Raw genomic sequence first — 22,496 nt, forward strand, 5'->3', positions numbered from 1 at the left:
ATTTTTAATAAAATAAAATTGCAAAGTAGTTCTTGATATTTTAAAAAATGATAAATTAGTCATTAATTATTCTATAAATAAGTATGATTGATTGATTAAATAGTCTAAATTGTTTTTAAAAATAGAATTAATTTGTCCCTTTATTTTGTTAAAGATTAATTTATTTAATATTTTAAAAAATTAAGAACCAATTTATCAATTTTGTTTTGGTTAAAGACTAATTTATTCTACAAGAATTTATTAGGGACCAGTTTAAAGGTTCACTCATTATTATTGGATAGCTCACAAGAAATTAAAATTATAGAAAAAAAAAGGAAAAATAATACCTGTATTGTGTCACTTCAGTGATGAAATGTTGTATCATTATTATATGCATATATTAGTCACTCTTTTCTGTCTACCCGTGAAGTTGAAACCAACCCCAAAACAATGGAAGACCATAATATAGAATAATAAAAAATCAAGAACGTGAGTAAATAGTAAAAAATCAAGAACGTGAGTAAATAGTCGATTTTGACTTGGTCAAAAATTTATTATTGAAAGAGTTCAATAGCAAAAATAACAAAAATATTCAACATAAAAATAATGTGAAATCACTCGTAATACAATATGGTATAAACAAATAAATATAGTAAGTAAAGCAATAATAAGAATATACTGAGATTTTAACCGAAAAACTCTCTTAATATGAGAGGTAAAAATCACGAGTCGTCTAAACTAATAAAATAGCTCCATTATAATCAAATGAGATACAAGAGAGTTTCAAATAAAGCACAAAAATATGCACAGTGGCGGAGCTTGAAACAAAATTTTGGGAGAACTAGAAGATAATTGTTAAGATGATTTTGATATAGACCCAATTTAAGATAAGCTCGTCTAATCTCATCTCTTTTATTTGGGTGATATTGCCAAATTTAAAACTGTTTTCCAAGGTCTCGTTCTAAAAAATTAAGGTCAAACTCATCAGATGTAACATTTTAAACTTTTGAAAGTTGTATCTCACTTTTTTGTGATTTATTAAAGTAGAAGAACTATCTTCAGGTGTTGATATTGTAAAAGTTATATGTTCTCCTTCTTGAATATTAGCCTTCCTCTTAAAAATGTATCAATTCTTTGATTTTTCATATTTTTTTTCATATAAAAAATTAAATTAAATAAACAGTAAAATATAAAATAATATTAAATCACATAAATAAAGAATACCTAATTTTTTATATTTGAACTCAAAGATAGAGGGAGTGTTGCTTATTGAATAGAGAGTTGCGAAATGCGAATACACCCAATTCAGTCCAAATCCAACAAGGTTTAAATGTTTTAAACTAAAAATTATTGTGCAATAAAAGCAAGAGATGAATATTGAACTTTGGTATTTTAAGTCATAGTAAAATATTTGAGCCAACTGAATTATTTTTTATTTTTTGAAAAAGTACTACTAATCTTTTTAACAAAAGTTTGGGGGCCATGGCCCCATTGTCTTAACTAAGTTCCGCCCCTGAATGTGCATATAACAAGCCAAAACATCAAAACACCAAAGTTTACAAATGAGAAACAAGAAGATAAAAAATTTTCAAAAACAGAACTGCTGTTTGAAGCCTATTTCTCCTTCTGCAGACTTTCAATCAAAATATCTACCGTCCAAAATGAAGAATAAGATGAGAAAAATCTACAATCCGAACTTTACGTTGATCCAGCGGTAAATGAATGAGAAACTGCTATTCAAAATTTACTGCTCTGCATAAAAATGAAAAATCTATTTTCTCTCTTTCGAAGCCAATTTCTCCCACTACAAGCTTCTAATCAACTTCTGGACCGTCCAGAATAAAAAATAAAATGAGGGGAACACACATTTCGAATTTCAAACCGAACTAACGATGAACAAATAAAAAACTACCATTTAAAATTTATTACTTTGCATAAAAACAGAAATTCTGTTTTTCTTTTTTCTCTCACTTTGTAGCTAGTAGCTACTCTCTCACACTCTCAAAAGATTCCAAAAATTTGATTAAGATAGAGATACAAGAGTACAAGAATATACTCCAAAAATTAAATTTGGACTCACAAAAAAAACCCAACAATCATCCCATAACCTAATAGAAATTAAATTCTAAATTATTTAGAATTATTTCTAATAACCAAGAAGTTTCTATTTTCTTTTACAATTAAATTCAACTAACTAAGATTGAATTTGATTATTGAGGTATCTTTGTGATCGATTATTAATTTAAAATAAGAGTAATAAATTAATCCCATATAACTTGCATTATTGTTTAGGTTTGGTTTAGTAAAACTTTTATTTTTTAAAAATTGTAGTTTGGTAAATTAAATTAAAAATTATTTTTAATAAGTATAAGCAATAACAATTATATTTAAAAAAATAATTTTTAAAATTTAAAAAATTAAAATAAACATAAATATAAAAGTAAATAATAGATTTTTTTTTTAGTTTTGATGATTATAAATCAACTTTAAATATATCTCATAGTGAAACTCTTACTCTCTTATTAGTGAGTTATTAAATAAGAGAATATAAGATGAGAAGACACCACATCCAACTCAAAATCTTAAGGTGATAAATTAATGGGTCTCTCATCTTATAAACTCCTCACTCTTTTTTGTTTTCTTTGATGTGGGACTAATTTCAACACTTCTCACACTTGCAACACTAACAAAAAATTCACCTAATCTCCATTCTTTTGCTCCGATATTGAGTTCTTCTTCCAACATGGTTCATCTATTCCTTCTTATTCTTGTTTGGGCTTACCTATCAATAATTAATAGATGAAAAGGATGATCAATTTGGATGTGTGATAAAGTTCATTTTACAAAATTAGATTAAACGTGATGGAAATTATCAATTTACTTGCACAATTTTTGCGTAATTATTAGTGCTTTTGTGAATCTTTTTTCTCATTAAAATTAATGTGTAAAAACATATTTTTCAAGTCTTTAAGTTGACAAATTAATTTTATTTTTATTCCAATCATGCTGTATGTATTTTCTTTGAGTGTTTTAGAATTAAGTGACATTAATGGTATAAAATAGCGATAAGAGTATCAAGAGTTTACTACATTAAACAAAATTAAAATGAAAGAGGATACAAGCCAAAAGTATTAATGAGTAGCGCTAGTGATAAAAAAAAATAAATAAAAAGATAAAGATAAAGATTAAAATTTGAATGAAAAAGATAAATTAAAATTAAAATAAAAAATTAAAAATAAAAGGGATAGATTAAAGTTGAATATAAAGAGAATTATTTTATTTTTTTTGTTCGATTTGTTGATGCAATAAGAAATAGATTCACTCAATCTAACATATACATATCATAATTTGGGATAAATTGAAATTGAATGGAAGAAAATCAACTCTACTTTCTATTTAATTTCTCGATGCAAAAAGAGAGGATTCACTCAACGTTTTTTGTTTTTCTCTACCAAGATTTTATCACGAACCAAAAAGTGATTTTTTCACTTCTTTCATTTCTGTCTTTCAGCTACAATAGTTTATGAGGTATTTATACACCTAATATTAGGTAAAAAAAAAAAACCTAAATCCACTAATATAATAAATCAAATCAAAATACATGAAATTAAATTGAACATTCTAACACTTAAATATATCACTACAAGAAAAATGTTGAGTACCGTCAGATTTATTGTTGAATATATAGCGTCGTAGAGCAGCAACGGATTTACCGTCAATATGTAACGACGTCAAATTCGCAAGGTTATATAATTACCGGATGATTTATGTTTCCGACGGCAACTTCGCCGGTAATATTTGGAGGAAAACAAAACTATATTGGTGCATCTTTTAGAGTCGGATTTACCGTCAGAAAAATCCGACAGTAAACCAACTTACTGAAACGATGTGTTTTGGTGACTCGCAATGGTTTACTGTCAGATTTTTTCAACGGCAACTGGAACGTAAATTAAAAACGCCTCTATCCGTCGCCGTCAACCCACCGCCGACCCTTCCCTTCTATTCCTTCTTCCCCTCTTCAATTCTTCTTTCTCCTCGCGCCGTCAAACCATCGTCGCCCCGACCGTCATTGCACCGATGCTGCCCAGCCTTCGATGATTTCCCCAGCCTTCGGCGACCACCCTTCCGTTACCTATAGCTCTAGCAACATTATAGTCTTACTGCATCTACACCTCTTCTCTGTTATCTCCTTGTTTTGCATTTGAGGTTTCTTTAAAATCTATTTTTCTTTCTTCTTCAAATTTTGTTTTGGTTAGGTTGTTTTATTAGTCTAATTTTAGTTAGTTAATTTAGTTAGAGTGAATTTTTTTATTTTAGTGGATTTTAGGTAGTTAAGATAGGTTAGTTTTAGAATTATTAGTTTGTGTTATATTGTTGAAAGTGTGAAAAATTGACTGAATTGAGAGATAATGCTGCTGATTTTATGTTGAATATGCTGAATTTGTGTGAATTGATGCTAAAAGACTTTGTTTTGTTAAACAATTGCTGAAATTTGGTTGAATAGCATTGACTTGAATTTGAATTGTCAACTGTTACTTAGTTGCATTGATTTTGCATCTTTGATGTATGTGCACGCCAATTCTTCGTTTATATGCCTCTATCTATTGTCTGTTTTAAATTGCATGTTGTATGTAATACCCTATCATCCTAAGCCTTACCTCATGCCGTAAAGTAAAGGATAACAAATTGCCAAAACAGTTCTAAAGCTCATACAATAATTTATATATATATATAAGAAAATAATAATACTAGAAACCCGATGAAGAAATAAAGCTCGAAACAGAGATACATGGTGCACGAAATTGAACTTGCACAACTTCACTGGCAAGTGCACCGGGTCATCCAAGTAATACCTCATGTGAGTGAAGGTTAATCCCACGAGAATTGTTGGATTGAGCAAGCAGTGGTTATCCTGTAGATCTTAGTCAGGCGAATAGAAAGATAGTGATTGTTGTTGTAAGCGCATAAAACAAAACAATAAAGAAAACAGTAAACAATTCACGTAGAAAGAAAAATCAGTTAAGGCTTTGGAGATGCTTTATCTTTCCGAATTAATACTTCTTACCAACCACTTTAACAATGAATAAGTCATTCTATGGCAAAGCTGTAAGTGATTAACGCCATTGGTCATGGTTAATTAATCTTCTCTAATCCATATCAAACACCATCATCAATGGTGTTTTAATATGAACGAGGATGAAGCTCACACAATTCATTCTCACTTGATCCTACTTAAAGTGTCACAGACAAGGTCAGATCTTTCAGATAAGTTATTGGTCACCATGACTAACGAGATTTTATGTTACTTATCCCAATTAGCCCAGATAAGTTATTGGTTCATGTGATGTATTCTCAAGGTAGGTGCAGCTCAATAGTATCCGGGTCAGGACTCGCAAGAGCTCATGTAAAATAAAGGGTCATACTCTTGTTCCACCCCAGATTCGTTAGATAAAGAATGATATTACATCATAGAATGGAATCAAACATATATTAAAGGAGAAAAGTAATAATATTAATCCATAGGATAAGCAGAGGTCCTAACCTTAACCTGGGAGGTTTAGTTGCTCATAATTTACAGAGAAAACTTAGATGTCTGATAGTAAAGTTTTTTTATAAACCTAAGTGATCTACTCATTAAATAGGAGATGCTCACCCTAAAAGATGTTAATTTTGAATTAAAAAGTACAAAAATAAGATTGCATAAGCTAAGGAGTGCTAAAATCTACTTTGATATGACTAAGATGAATTTTTTTAAAAAAATAAAGAAGATTCGAAAATTTGAAGAAATACAATTAAAAGAAAACTTATTAAAAAGTACTTGATCTAAATAGTAAGACAACCGATAGTTTGTCAATCTCGAACAATCCCCGGCAACGGCATCAAAAACTTGGTACGCGAAATTGAACTCGCACAACTTCACCGACAAGTGCACCGGGTCGTTCAAGTAATACCTCAGGTGAGTGAGGGTCGATCCCACAAAGATTGTTGGATTGAGCAAGCAGTGTTTATCCTGTAGATCTTAGTCAGACGAATAAAAAGATAGTGGTTATTCGTAATTGTCGAAAAAATTAACATCACTAAACAGCGGCGATTTGTGTCAATCGCAAAACAACAAAGAACTCCTGCTTGGGATATCACGACGATTTAAAACCGTTGTCAAACAATGCAACGCAAAATATTCGATCAGCGGTAGTTATACCAGCGATTTTTAGAAATTGCCACAAAAATTAATCACTGCGCACTAAAGGACGTCGGTTGCAGAACCGTTGGACATCGGTTTTGCGGCGAAAATAAACCACCACAAACCGCAAAATAAACCACTACTATTTGACACTTCTATTGTAGCGCAATCATGGCCAAGAAAAAGAGATTCAACCTCAATAAGTCGTATGAAATCAGCTTTAATCATGACGGAGAATATAACAAATAGAAGCAAGAGAATCTACAATGTGATCATATATAGCTGAAGTTATTCTTCACTTAAGCCTTGAGATATAGCTCAAGTTATTCTTCACTTAACCAATATAACCAATCAGTTTTAGTTATTCTTCACTTAAGTTTTGAGATATAGGTTAATGTGATCATTAGTAAAAAAGGGTATAACCAATAGAAGCAAGAGACTACAACTTTTTTAATATTTTTAAAATATTCAGAGGCGGATAAACATCCTTTCATTATGTTCGTGAGCATAGCTTTAAGCTGTTGAATGTAGATCTTGGAGGTTTCTGAGAAATGCTTTTGAATTTTTTCCCAAACTTGATAAACAAACTCGCAACCAACATCTTGTTTCTGAGAAATCCTTTCATTATATTGTTGTATATAAATATGTGAAAAAACGACGTAAAATAAATCACAAATAAATTTTAGACTCTAAAGTAACAACTTAATTTATGACAATCTATACGCCACCAAAAATTAGAGCAGCAATATCATCAAAAACTCCCATAAAAAAAATTTTAAAAAAATAAAAAACCTTATTAGTAGACTTTAAATATAGATCTCTCAAGACAAAGGTTGCACCATCTATTATGCAACAATTCCTTATTACATCTTCATCTAACAAAAAGCATAAGAATATTTTCCGTATAAATAAGCTGCAAAAAGAAAAATTATCAAATTAATTAGCAACAACATAAATCACTAATAACTTGTATGCATATACATTCACAACATTCACTAATATTTTCCAATTTTAAAGTATGCTTAGAAGATAAATAGCATCCTCCAACAATTAATCAAATTATAGGTTTGCTTTTCTTTGTAAAAATTCATTTGTCAAATGGATTCAATCCTAGGTAGTTGTTATAGAAATTAAACTCACGAATTTCCCATTTTTGTTTTTGATTTCTTAACGCAAAAGAAATAACACCTATTTGATTTAAATATCAACTATTTGTACAAAACGCATGACAAAACAAATTTGTTCACCTTGAAAACCAATTCCTCATATAATTTCATTTGTGTAGAATTGTTTATTACCTTAAAGATAACCATATAAAAGGCTTGCAATGAATCTTTGCTTGATAAATCTACGAGAGTAGCGCGATACCAGACGAACAAAGCCATGATAGCATGAGAAAGAACCTAACAAATTGAACGATATATTAAAGTAAAATCATTAATTAGTAAAATAGTCAAATAATAATTAACTTCAGTAACTTTTTTTGGGACTACTAATTCAACTAGAAATTAAAATAATATGTTTACACTTTGAAATTCAACAGAATAAAATTAAAACTATTATATATTACCACAAAAAATTTGCTCCAAAAAAAAGGAGAAGATGCTCCAATCATAATAGCAACTCCATAAGCCATTTCCAGAAGAAAAACACAAAACCAGAATACCTAACAAAAAATTAAAGAATAAATGTAAGCATAAGATAATAGCACAACTTAGTTTCATAATCAATGTTGGACTTATTTGAATCTCTAGCTATTCATGGGAGAATTGGTTGTTTGGGGTTTATAGAAAGTTCATTTTATGAAATTGATAAGAGATAAAAAAAATACGGATACTTTTTTTTACCACCAAGTAAAGATGAATACTATATAGTAGCTATAGGAAATTCTTTAGCACTGAATCGAAGTATTCGGGAGGAACAGATTGTCCCAGCGCGATATCGTCAAGAATTTCTGACCGTTGCATGGAAAGAGGTTCATCTCCGAAGTATTTTCTCCTTTCAATATTTTTCTATTGGAGTTTCGCTCATTCCTTTTTTTCGAGTATAATGATGCGAATTGAGCTTTAATAAGTTCAAATATGCAACGTCAAGCAGTTTTATTTTTTCAATCCAAAAAATGCATTGTGGGAACGGGATTGGAATGCCAAATAACCTTAGATTCGGGGGCTTCCACTATAGCAGAACACGAGGGAAAGATCTTTTATACCGATACTGAAAAGATCCTTCTATTGGGCAATTGAGAGACTTTAAACATCCCATTGGTTATGTATCAAGGTTCTAATAAAAATACTTGCATGCATCAAAAATCTCAAGTTCAACGCGATAAATGCATAAAAAGGGGTCAAATTTTAGCAGACGGTGCTGCTACAATTTGCGGCGAACTTGCTTTGGAAAAAAATATATTAGTAATTTATCTGTCATGGGAGGGTTACAATTCTGAAGATGTTGTACTCATCAACGAACGTCTGGTCTATGAAGATATTTATACTTCTTTTCACATGCGAAAATATAAAATTCAAACTCATGTGACAAGTCACGGTTCTGAAAAAATCACTATGATTTGGCGGATTTGGATTCTTATATATCCACTCATGCGGTACTTCATTGTGTGATATATATAAGATCCATCTATATAGATATCATCATCTACATCCAGAAAGCTGTATGCTTTGGAAGAAGCTTGTACAGTTTAGAAAGGGGTTTTGATTAATCAAAAAGAAGAATCCACTTCAACCGGAAAAAAAATCGACTCGAGATTTGTTCGACTCGATAAAAACCTAATCTAATAATCCTAAACAATATAATATAGAACAATATAATAGAAATCATAAAATTCATTTTAGAATACTTAATCCCTCCTTTTTCAATTTTTTTTAAATTCTAAATTATCAAAATTATACATATAAATTTATTATTTATTTTTTGGTTAAGTTATATTAAAAAAGACTATTTAAACTTTAAAATAAAAGACATATGTAGTTTGAACTATAATTTATTGATACCTAATAATCATCATATTTAACATGAGAGAATAAAATACCTTCTTAGGACCTAAACGTACTGCCAAAGTTTGAAGACCTGCCATTTTGTCTCCTTCGATATCAGATATATCCTATTTAATTAATTTCATAAAATAATGTTATTACGTAAAGTGACTAAATACCTTGCATTATCCAATAGCTAGTGTATGAATAAAATGTTTATTTTGAGAACCTAAAAAATTTTACCTTTGCCAACATTATAATGCCATAGAAAATGCCCATGACTGCAGTAGCAAAAACTAGTGATCTTGGAAAGATAGCTTTCTTCTTGAGCATAGTCTAAATTATGCATGCTATACATTAGACTTCCATGAAATTAAAGCTTAGTAAGAATCAAAATAGTTTATCATGTATTCGAGTATAGTACAATCTAAATTAAAGTTGCTATTATTTACATGAAATTTAAAGCATAAACATCTACAATATTATATGTTTCTAAGGAGTAATGTTTTAGTACGATAATACCTTCATGTGAAAAAAGGGACCAAAATTAAATGATATCAGCATAGAAAATACATTAGCCATCACTGAAAGTATTGTAGATTTCTTCCATCTCAATAAAGGTAACTGCGAAGTAAAAAAAAAATTTAACGACATTAATTATAGAAAGTATAAACAATGTAATTGTATACCTATATAATATACATCTATACTATATATATAATAAGAATATAAGAAGAGTTAATGTCTACTTTTCTTTTTAAAAATATATTTTATTATATATAATTTATGAAAAAAAAATTGTTATTTCCATAACTTAAAACCCAAGATCTCTTAATTAAATTATAAATAACTCATAATCTCAATTAATTCTATTTTTATTATTTTAGCATATTTAATATATAAAAAAGTGGATCAATAGCTACATCGCCAATTGATACACTAATATATATAAAGAGTGAGTCATTGTCTTCAAACTTCATAACATATTTGTTTGACCAAAGTCTCATCCTAATACAAAAACATTAAGAAAGTTATTATAACATAAACTTGTGACATTCTTTTAGTTAAATTTGTTGCATGCCAACGCAAATTAAATAACAAGTATATACTTTAATTTCTGTTGCATAATTCTCACTCTTAATCCCACTTAGATATAAGTCTTTTCTTCAAAGAAGAAATTTGAATAAAGTAAACATTAATATTATGATGACATGAGTTCTAAATACGCATAAATAATTATTCAAGTTTAACCAACCTCTCTAAAATATTGCATAATAAATTTTGTCTCCCCGACTCATTGTGGTTTATCTTTGAATTTTCTACTTTTGTTTTCACCATTCTTTATTTTTATAATTTTATGAAGAAAAATATAAACGTAGAAATAAAAATAGAAAGTATTATTTTAACTTTTACTTTTTTTTTATAACAAAATTCTAAAAGTAAAAAAAAATAAGAATAAACTACCATTTGTATCCATAAATTTTGTGAACGCTGACAAAAGTACCCATCAAACAAGAATGTTATACCCATGAAAGATGGATTTCGTGTGACAATAATACCTAAACCCTGATTTTTTGTTGACTTTTTAATAAAATTTTCAAATTATCCTTTTTATCTTTCCCAAATTTCAAACATTCACCACCCTCACCCTTTGTCTTCTTCTGCTGCTGTCAACCACCAAAAAATTAAAAAATCAAAAACTGTGGATTATTAATTATCTGAGGTTATTATTCAAATATTATGAATTAGTAGATCTAGTGCAGAAAAAGAAAAAGAAGTTTAAAATTAACAAAAAAAATATACATTTTGGTTTTTTAGTGTCACTATAGGAACAAGAAGGGCAAAACCAAGAGCCTTTGGGAACGGAAGGAAGGATAGGTTGGAGACAGAAGATGTGATAATCTCGGTCGCATTTGTTGCAGAGGAAAAACTTTGCTGGGAACTCACCGGAGGAGTAGTACTTGCTGATGATGTCGTCATCGAATGTGGGCTTGGGAGTGTGGTCCTTCTTCACCCTACATTCTTCTGGCCATGTCTTCGATCATAATCGGCATATTCAGAAGCTTATCCTCATCAATGTACTCCGCCACCATCATCCCTCCTTGTTCTCCAGTATTCAAAGTGAAACAAGATCCTTCAACAATAACGTTACTATCACCACAACCTTTTTAGAGGGTTCTGCGGTGGCCTCAGAAGTCTAGCCTGAGCAGCGGCGGCGGCTGCAGTGCGAATTCCACCAAATGGGCATGAAGATACTCTAACAGCAACCCCTTTTTCTACATATCGACGGTGCTGAGCAGTGTTTGGAGTCACCATTGTAAAGAGACCGTGGCCACCGGCCTCTTGTTGGCTCTGATTGCTGAATTCTGTTACTTATTGTTTTGGAATAAGAAGAACAACAATATTCAGGTTGAAGAGGTTGAAAAAAGTGTGCTTTCTGAGTGTTGCAGCTGTTGCATCCGAAGAAGAAAGAAACAACAAGGGTAATGATGTTAAAGTTGATTTGGATTTAGATTTGGAGAATAAACTAGGATTGAAATAAAGAGAGATGGAGGTTGAGGATAAAGGTTGGAGGAAGATATCAGGTGCTAAGGTTTTGAGGGAATGGTGACTGACGGTGGTAAAAGAAGACGAAGGGTAAGGGTTGTGAAATTTGGAATTTGGGAAAGAAGATAGAAGGGGATAATTTAGGAATTTTATTAAAAAGTCAACAAAAAATCAGAGTTTAGGTATTATTGTCGTACGGAACCCATCTTTCATAGATACAATGTTAATTTTCTTATTTGATGAGTACTTTTATCAGCGTTCACAAAATTTATGGATACAAATGGTAATCTATTCAAGAAAATAATTTCTTAAATCAAATGGACTCAAAATTTTTCGGTAGATGATTAATATCGTTAATTTTTTACTTTCTATAATAGGATCTTTTAATATAAAACAGAAAATATAAAATAGAATATTTTTATATTTAAAAATAAAAAATTCTGTTGTCATTTAAAGTATTGTGTATTAAAATATTATCATTTAAAATATTTATTTATATATTAAAATATTTTGTATTTATTAAAATCCATCAATATTCTTCTTTTATATTAATTTTTAATTTTCATTTAATAAAATTTAATAGTTTATATAAATATGACACATCTAATAAGTATATAATTATTGTGTTCATTTTAGACATATTCATTTATAAGGTAATTAAATGAGTGAGCAGACGAGTTTGAGCTAACTCGTTAGAAGTTGCGAGCCAAAATTAGAAAAATGAGTTAGCTCAAATTTTAAACTAGTAAAAAAATATTAATCCAACTCGGTTTGTTCAAGTATGAATGAGTTAGATGAGTTGATTGTTGACTCATTTATCTTTTTTTTTTTTAAAATACTTCATATTTTTAGTAATTTTTTTGATATTTATAAAAATAAAAAAAACAAAAATATTTAATAATTAAAAAAATTAATAAAAAATAGTCATAATTTATCTTATTTAATATTTATTAATTATTATGATAATAATAAATATTAAATAAAATAAGTTATACCTATTTTTTTATTTTTTTAATATTAGCGTAAAAAAAAATATCATACATTAATATATATTTAGAATAAATTATCTAAAATCTAAAAAATTGGTTAACAAGAAAAAAGATTTTGTGTCCTAAAAGAGACTTTATACACTAAAAAACAGGAATCAGATAAGTCAACTCGTACCCACTCATTACAAACCCGTTTACAAACTGAATTAAATTGACCTTCTTTTATGAGTTAATTATGATTTGACCCCTACTTTTATATGAGTTATCATTTAATGATTTTACTAACTCGATTCTCCTATTTTTATCACTCCTACTTTTATGAGCAATTCGAGAGTCATAGCTCAAATGGCCTTAGACGATTTTTTACAACATCTGAACTATATCTTACTATCCCATGCTTAATCTATTTTTTTATTATCTTCAAATAAATAAAAATAAAAAGAATTGAAACAAGAAGTTGGGGAAAATAATGTGACATTTTTTAACTAGTGACTAATTAAAAAAGAAATGTCAAACGAATCTTGAATTGGTAGACACCTATTTATAACCAAAGAAACCTATTTCAAGTTGAATAATTTGTAGAAGAATTATATGATGTCAAGTTTCATACCACTAATCACTTTAACGGTTATTTAATTTTTTAGGACAATAAAAATAGCTATTAATATATTTATTGATAATTAAATATTAATTATTTTATATTTTATTATTAAAAAATTTTAACTGTAATCATATAATTATTGATAAAGACTTTTTTAACGATCACAAAAATATATAATTGTTATTATAACATATAATAATAACAATAAATATATAATTAAAGATTTTTTATTTAAATTAAAAAATTTTTCAATATATATTCATCAGGCAACATAATATTTTAAGAGATCAAAATGCATGTAAAAAAGAGCTCACATCCACAGAATAAGCAGTAATTAGAGAAAAAAAACTGTAAAAAATACTAATATGCATTTATTTCTACAGAAAATAATATTAAAAAATAACTCACATCAACTGAATAAGCCGACATTAAAAAGAAGCTTCCAAAAAGAGCCCAAAGCAATGGCTTTGATCCTATGATCCATCCAACTCCAAAGCTCTGTACAAAAACACATATTAACGTTGAAGAAATTAAGTCTTGTGATATTCGTATATTTTATTTCTCTTATCTTTCCTTCCTTTTATTTATTATATGATAAAATCATACTTTAATTAAGATCCAATTTTTTTTTCTTTATCTTATGTGTCTCCTCTTTTTTTTTTAATTGATTTTTATGTATAAATAAGTTATTGAATCAATTTAATTGAATTTAATTACCAAAATAACTTGGTTATTTAGCATCATCCACCTTAAAAAATCAAACTTATCAAAAAGTTGTCAAATTGAAATTTCTTGTCCAGTTTTAAATAAATTATTTTTATTAAAATAAAATTTAAAGATATTATATCATAAGAAATTCACACAGATAGGATTATAATTATGGGAAAGTATGAGAAGCCAATAAAATATTTATACAATGTGTACAATGGAGATTTAGGAAGTATTAGAGATATAATCATTAGTGTTACATTTTTTCATCAGCTGAAACTTTTGGGATGAGTGATATCATGATATAATATTAGAGCTTTAGATCCGAAAGGTCAAGAGTTCAATCCTTAGTGAACCCGAAAATCAATTTAAGCTTTTGGGAAGATGTTTATTTTTCCTACTACTCGAATGGTTATTCTAGATAGTAGAAAATGTTCATTTTGTAACTCATATAACCTATTGTACACATTGTATAAATAAGTCATTGTCTTCCTAGCGGGACTCAATTATTATATATTCAATCTTCAAACAGATTATTTAATCCAACTATAGTTTATTATAATAAATTCAGGTCTGATTAATTATTTTAGTTTTATTTTTTATTAACATTTCCTATAAATATATTTATTCAAATTAACTTTGAAATATAAGTATATAACTAATAAATAAATTATGGATCACGGAAAATGAAAATAGATTAAAAACAAATGGAAATTTCCCGTCCCTAATACGGATTTAAGCTCAATTTTAATCACAAAATATAACCATCCAAGTCGATAATAGCAGTGATCACAGAATATTTTTACATAATTTTTTCTTTTAGAAAAAGGAAAACTATATCAGATATTGTTAAAAATTATTTATAGTATAAACTTTTTAATATAAATTAGATACTATTTATGAAAATTAATAAGACTTGAACATGCGTGTGTGTATATACAAGTAAAGTATTGTTTTTGATTTTTTGTTTTTAATGTTTGAGATAAATTTTAAAATTATCTCTAATGTTTAAATTGTCCTATTTAAGTACCTATTATTTTAAAATCATCTATATTATTGTGTCGTTAATGATCTGTTAATAGAATTGATGGTAGAACAACATTAAAACAATTTTAAAATATTAGAGACTTGAATAGGTCGAAAATGATAAAAATAAAATGATATATTAGTCTTAAAAAAATTACCAAATCAAGTAAAATAAAAATGAATCTTAATGGAATAAATTGCATTATAAATTAAATATTCTTACTCATGTTTTGAAAATGATTGGTAGATAAGCTTTCGAAAAAAAAAAAGAGCATGATAATGATAAAATAAACTATAAATTATATATTTTTGTCTCTAATGCTGCATTTTTTTACAGACCGGGATATTAAGACAGGGATATAGAAACACAAAATCGTATTTGATAGCTAGATGAGACATTGACAGAGACATTGTATTGAAAGACACTGCATTAATGTATTTAATTTTGTGTCTATCCTAACAAGAAAGATACAGAGACACTAAAAATAGACACAATTTATTTTTAATTTTTTTATTATTCTTGTTAATTTTTCATAATTATATTTTTTGTTATTATATTTTTCTTCTTAAATTTATTAAATAAAAAAATGAGAATAAATTAGACTTTCATAATTTGTTCTAATTTATCACTAAACAAAATACAAGAATATTAACTTTTGTGTCTCTGTCTTTTGTGTCTTATTTTTAGTGTCTTGTCTTATTCTTAGAACTAAATACAACCTAATATACCAAACTTCTTTAATATTTGATTTAGTTAATTTTTATTTTTAAGTTTAAAATAAATTTTAATGTTATCTTTTAATAATATTAATGTTTTTACGATAGGTAGTTATTAAATTTATTTCTTTAATTTAATTGTTAATAGAAAATAAATTATTTAAAATAAAAGTAATGTAATTAAGAGTAAAATTAAAAAAATAAATTAATTTAGAATAAAAATAATATGATTAAGAATAATTTATTTAAATATAATTAAAAAATAATTAAATAATTATCTATCATAAAAAATTGATATTATTAAAAAATAAAATTAAAATTTATTTTAAAATTAGAAAATAAAATTTAATCAAATTAAAAATAATCATAAAAAAATTAATATTATTGAAGGATAAAATTAAAATTTATTTTAAAGTTAAAAATAAAATTTATTTAAATTAAATATTAAAAAATTTTGGTACGTTAGTGATAAAAAAGTATAATTTATACTTCATTATATATGACTTTTGCTCTTTTTTTCTTTTTCAGAAGATTATCTACTAATCATTTTACAAACATTCTATAATTTGAAAAAATTTTAAATTTCTAATGTAATTCATTTCATTAAAATTTACTTTTATTTTTTTATATGGTAATTTTTTTAAGAGTAATATATTATTTTTATCTCTAATAATTTTGTCTTATTTAAATCTTTAACGTTTTTAAATTGTCTTAATGTTGTTCTATCATCAATTTTGTTAATAGATCACTAATAATAAAATAATATTGAGATAATTTTAAAACATTAGAAACTTAAATAGAATGTTTTAAGCGATGTTAATGTGTGTGGGAATAATACCGTAAATAAAAATGATGTCACAAGTATAACTCCATTTCTGAAGGAATAAACTCCTGATGCCAAAGGAAGGTATGGCTTGTTAATCTACAATAAAAAAGGGAATGTAGTATAGGTAATTAAAAAATATGACAAATCTTAAGTATATTTCTGGGTATATTATCTCATGCTAAAACAAATTATTGATGAAGGTAACTTTTTTACATGGCTACAAATATAATAAATAATGAAGGCAACATATTTAACTTTTATATACCTTTTATAAAGAAAAATTATATGATCCTAATGGATCCAAGATATTTAATACTAGTAATTATAAGTTCATACCTTGTCTATTTCAAGATCCGCTAATTGATTTACTCCAACAATGTACATATGCATGAAGAAGAAAGCTGCTACATACTTAAAACAAAAAGAAGAATAAAAACCACAATATTAGTAAAACACTTTAAAATGTATAACTATCACTATAACAAAACAGCGCAGCGGCAGCGATTATTTTGGGGGTTGCGGTGGTTATAACCGCCACTAAAATCAGCTTTTGGCAGTGAGTAAAACGCGGCAAAGTCAACCGTCAGCACAGCAGTAACAGTAGTTTTAAAGAACTGTTTGGAATAACTACTGGCGAAATCACTCGGTTAATATTTACATAAATTATTCTTTTAGGAAAAGAAAACTAGAACAGATGATTTTAAAAATTAGTTAATATTATTAAAAACATTTTGATATAAAATAAATAGTATTTATGTAAATAAAGATTTGAATATTATATATATACCAAATTAAAAATATTGATGAATAAATATTTAGAAACCTTAAAAATTACAAATAGGACATCTATTCTATGGATATAGACTATTTAAGAGAAAATAAAAAAGTATATGCTAAGTACAAATTCAAAAAATAAGGGGAAAAAGAAATCAAAAGTGGCTTCTATCTAGTCAAAAAGAAATATTGATGTGTTAAGAATGATTTAACCAAAAAACATGATGGAGTAATTAATAAATTAGTAAATTGCTTTTCCATTTGTATACATATTATTGGTGTTTAATCACCTGCAAAAAGCCATTGAAAAATGTTGGAGATAATTCTGATAAATTATCGACGGCAAGAAGTGATGATGAAAATGAACCCACTATCTGAAAGGAGAAAAAATAAACAATATTTTTAAAAGATGCAACAGCATATAGTAATTATTATTTTGTTCAAAGGCTTAATTTCTTAATTTAGTGAAGAAAAGAACGAAATTAACCATGGCAATGAATGCGTAGAATCTGCTAAACTTGCGGAAAGCATCTAAAGCATGAATGATGGACTTCAAGATGGTTTGTGAATGTGGTTCAGCTTCATGTGATTGTGTCACATTCATCAGGTACTTCTTTTCATCATGTTTTTCACATGTTGTAATTGTAGATCCTCTTTCAAATATGCCTCTGGAATTGTGCTTCAAATTATATTCTTTTGACAATTTCTCACTCTTATTCAACCAAGCTTTTGTTACCAATGAACCTGAATAATCAAATTAATATCTTAGTAGGGGCAGACATTAAAAATTCAAATATCATCATTATTTATTTATTGAGTTTTTAATTTAGGATGCATGTTGCTGCGTGGAAATCTTTGAAGAAAAACTTATTTATTCAACTATCTTATGTTATACGGAAAAAATATGGAAATATATATTCAGTATTTATGAAAAATTTAATTAAAATATGGCGTAATTAATTATTTATTTGATTTAATTGAGATAAATATCAAATTATTTCATATTTTGTTTAATCGTATTAACTATAATTAATCAAATACATTAATTATTTGATTTGACTGCAATAAATAAATTAATTTTGTTTTAATTTCTTTAATTTTTTTGCCTTATGAATATTGATTAATGATTTTTAAAAGTATTATAATTTTTATATGACATATTTATAATATTTATTTATTTATTTAACTTGCTTTTAATGAGTCAAATAATTATAATTAATATATTATAGTAATTATTTAATTTAATTAGTTCTAATATATATTATTTGATTCAATTTATTATCACATTAATTAATATTTGAGTCGTTGTTTACCAAAAAAATTTCTTCGTTTTCTATTTTAATCTTAGATATTTGATTTTAAATTTCATATTTTTATTCTTCATTGTTTGTATTTTTTATTTTAATATCAAATCTAATATTTTTATTAATATTTTCTTGCAATTTTTTCTTATAAATATTTCAATTAATTAAAATTTCAATTTAAACCCTAAACTATAGGATTATTTAAGATTGTTTGATAGTATTAAATTGCAAAATTTCAAAAATATTAAATAATTTGGTTTAAATATTTATATTAATATTTCCTTGCAATTTTTCTTATTAATATTTCAATTAATTAAGATTTCAATTTAAATCCTAAAATATAATTTAAGTATTTCAGCGTTTAAATTGAAATTTTAAAAAATATTAAATCTAATATTTGAGGACAAATTGAAAGAAAAATATTTTTGAATTTTTGCATTAGTTTTGCAATTTAATACTATCAAAAAATCTTAAATAATCCTATAAAAGTATTTTAGTGTTTTTAAAAGTAATTCTAAAAATATATGTTTGTCAAAATATTTAGAAAGTTACTTTAGTGATCAAAAGAATATTTTAGTTTTTCAAGAATGAATTAGAAGGGTATTTTAGTATATCAAATTATATAATTTTAACTTTAAATATAAGACATATGTGGGGCCAAATTAAAAGAAAAATAATTTTTGAGGTTTATAATTAGAATTTTTCCAATTTTAAAATGACTCCGCAGAAGTTAACAACATCTAAGAAGAGTCTGTGTTACCTCTCAAATATAGGATTATAGAGAAACCACCTCTTTAAAATACTAAAATGAGATAAGTTTTTCATTTCGTTCATTTCTTACTCACTTACATTACTATTAATTGTTACTAACGTAGTTCGCGTGACACTTAACCATAATATGCTAATAAAAAATTAACAGAATGAACAATTTGGCTCAGGACTCAGGTTAATATTTTTAAAATCTAAAATAAGGCATCGAATCATTTAAAGACAAAATTTATTTATATATATAATATGAGTTTTTATGAATTAATTTGAGTATTAACTCTATAAAAATTTACCAAAGAATAAAAAAAGAATATGATAAATTAAAGTCAAAAACAAAGAAACTAATATAAAAAGTAAATTTTGTGGTGGCTATGATTGTGATAATTATAATTGTTATGAAACTTTGGCAACATTTAAAAATATAGCTAAAATTAAGGTTATATTTTTTATTATTTTGCAACCATGTTTAATTTAATTGCACTTTTTGCTTCTTTTTTTTTTCAAATTAAAAAGTATTGTTTAATGAAAAAAATGTAATATTAATTTTAGTTACATCTTTTAAGCATCATTAAAATTCTATAACTACCGTAATCATAGCTACTATAGAATATACCAATATAAAATTTACCAGAGGAATAGTAATTGTGGGCGTGTTTTTTACTCTCCCAGCAGCTTCTACCTAGTAATAACACAATTTGTTATCAGGAAAACGAAGAGAATTAAAAGAATAATAAAATAGAATAAAACTAGAAGAAAAGAAAACAAAATGAAAATTTTAAAATATAACAAACAGTGTGTTGTATTATTTTATGTGGGTGGATTTTTTTACCTATAACTTATTGAATCAACTTAATTTAATTGGACTTTATTGCCAAAAAATTTCTACAAAAGCAACATAAAAGAAGAAGAAGAAGAAGAAGTGTACCTTTAGCATGAGTGTTATTTTGATGTTGTGGGTTCCGAAAATATAGTTATTAGGTTGGATATCGGAGAATTATTTGTTTTTGATATTGGAGCGGTAATGGCATTTTTTTGAAACGTGGATTATTGGAGTGTTATTTTTAAACATGGAATTATTTAATTAGAGAAGTAAAGATTAGATCGTTCGATTTGTTAGAGGTATAGAAATTAGACTGACCAATTTATAGAAGTACAAAAATCAGATCGTCCGATTTATAGAGGTATAAAAATCAAATCGTCCGATTTGTGTTAAAAAAATTAAAAAGTTTGAGGTACAGAAATCAAATCCTCCGATTGCGTACTTTTCACAATCTTAAAAATTACAAAAAAATTACAATTTCGGATACAAAAAGAGAAGTACGGTGTAGTTTACTTTACCAGGTTTTGCTATTATATATACCCACATTATTTTTATTAATCTTTTGCAATATTCAATTGGCTTATTGAAGTTATTACATTGGGAGCATTATCTCTTTTATGTCTAGTAATCATTCTGATCCAAAGAAAAACCAAACCTTTTTTATATCTATATAAAACATGGGTTATATATATATGTATAGTCACCAAAATATATATATGTATAAAATAATAAAAGAAAAATAATGAGAAAGATAAAAGAAAAAATACCGGTGGTGATGGAAGAAGGAAATGATGACCCTAGAAGCCTCAAAGCCATTGATCTAAGTATGCAATAGAAGCAAAATTCTCAGCAAACAAGACAAAAGCGAAAAGGAAGAATAATTCTCTTTGTACGATCTTAGCGAGAAACGCTCAAACTATTTAAAGAACGTAACGACACTGATAAAGACAGTATCTAGTGACTTCGCTGTTGCACACAGAATTATAAATCCATTAATTAATTAGACAGTGAAACACCTGAATTATTAAATTGTACCAAAAAAGTATATGTCTAATATTATACCATGACTAATATTCAATTTATAATTTATTAAATAATCTGTTTTTATTATACGAATTATTTAAATAAAAGATTATTATGATTATTTATTTCATTAAATTTAACGATTTGTTACTATAGATAAAATTTATAATATTGATAAATAAAAATTTATAATTTGATCTAAATATTTTTTTATAAAATTACCTTTATTAGATGAAAGTGTAATAAATTTTATTTATTAAATTAATATATAGATGATATATACCAAAGATATGTCATTGAATTGACTCATAATAATGAGAATTTTTAATAGTTATTATTATTCTATATTTGTTAATAGAATATTTAAAAAAAAAGCATAATTTAGACATTTTCCTTTTAATTTGTGATATGCATTTTAATAAAAAAGCTAAGTGATTGTCATAATTTAATTCTAGATATTTAATCAGTACTTAATCAGTAAAAAAAGAGTGAGTAATCTTACACCATGAGATATAATTTCACACTATTAAAAACACTAATAATAATTAATTGATGACTACAAATTATAAAATTTGTTGGTACTTAACACTCTTTATTATTTAATTATAAAATAATGTCCACAAAGAGTTCTTGCTAAAGAACTCTGTCATCATTAACATCAACCTTATGCTCATGGACAATGATGTATTTACCAGCATTGCTGACAATAAAACGGAAGTGTGTTAAGGTTTGGTTTGCTAAAATTTTTTTAAAGAGGTTTATGTTTTTTAAAAGTATAAATTTTTTATTTTATGTTTGGTAAATAAAAAAGATCATATGCTTGTGTTTGTAGTTTTTAAAAGATTCGAATATTTTTAAAAGTATTTAAGGTAGAGTTTTTTAAAATTAATTTGTACTTTTCAAAATTTAAATGTCTAATATAATCTCATATATTAACTAATTTTTAAATTTAACGCTTAAATTTATGTCTCTTGTAGTATTTTGAAATTTTAAAAACTATTTTACTAAACATAATTGTTGTTACTTGTATTTATTAAAAATTATTTTTAATTTAATTTATCGAACATAAATACTACACTTCTTAAAAAGTTATCTTTTAAAAACTACCTTTTACAAATTATTTTTAAAAAATAAAAACTTTACTAAACTAAATCTAAATATACTAATGGTAAAGAATGTATAAGTGAAATTTTGACTTAGTTGGCTTTACTAAACTAAATCTAAGTATACTAGCAGTAAAGAGTGT

At 26.2% G+C, this 22,496-nt stretch overlaps 1 protein-coding gene across 1 annotated transcript; it reads right to left on the reverse strand.

The window, feature by feature from the left end:
• Window positions 1-7,007: 7,007 nt before the first annotated feature.
• LOC127741272 (naringenin 8-dimethylallyltransferase 2, chloroplastic-like) lies at window positions 7,008-21,043 on the reverse strand. Its single transcript, XM_052253402.1, has 12 exons — window positions 20,995-21,043; window positions 17,823-18,079; window positions 17,626-17,709; window positions 16,898-16,972; window positions 16,574-16,657; window positions 13,693-13,782; window positions 9,665-9,771; window positions 9,391-9,481; window positions 9,204-9,275; window positions 7,731-7,826; window positions 7,459-7,563; window positions 7,008-7,073 (listed from the first exon to the last, which is right to left on the reverse strand). The coding sequence occupies exons 1-12, from the start codon at window positions 21,041-21,043 to the stop codon at window positions 7,032-7,034; spliced, it is 1,152 nt and encodes a 383-aa protein (XP_052109362.1). The 3' UTR covers window positions 7,008-7,031.
• Between the last annotated feature and the right edge of the window lie 1,453 nt (window positions 21,044-22,496).

Source organism: Arachis duranensis, chromosome 8 (genome assembly GCF_000817695.3).
Source record: "Arachis duranensis cultivar V14167 chromosome 8, aradu.V14167.gnm2.J7QH, whole genome shotgun sequence".
Lineage (NCBI taxonomy): Eukaryota > Viridiplantae > Streptophyta > Magnoliopsida > Fabales > Fabaceae > Arachis > Arachis duranensis.

Bases quoted from the DNA above. Each gene is read 5' to 3' on its own strand.
- LOC127741272 (XM_052253402.1), bottom strand. From the start codon at position 21,043: ATGGCTTTGAGGCTTCTAGGGTCATCATTTCCTTCTTCCATCACCACC. The intron at 13,783-16,573 runs GTATTATTCCCA...GTTTTTGTACAG, and splicing joins TGACATCATTTTTATTTACG to AGCTTTGGAGTTGGATGGAT. The intron at 7,564-7,730 runs GTAATATATAAT...TCAATTTGTTAG, and splicing joins TTTGGAGCAAATTTTTTGTG to GTTCTTTCTCATGCTATCAT.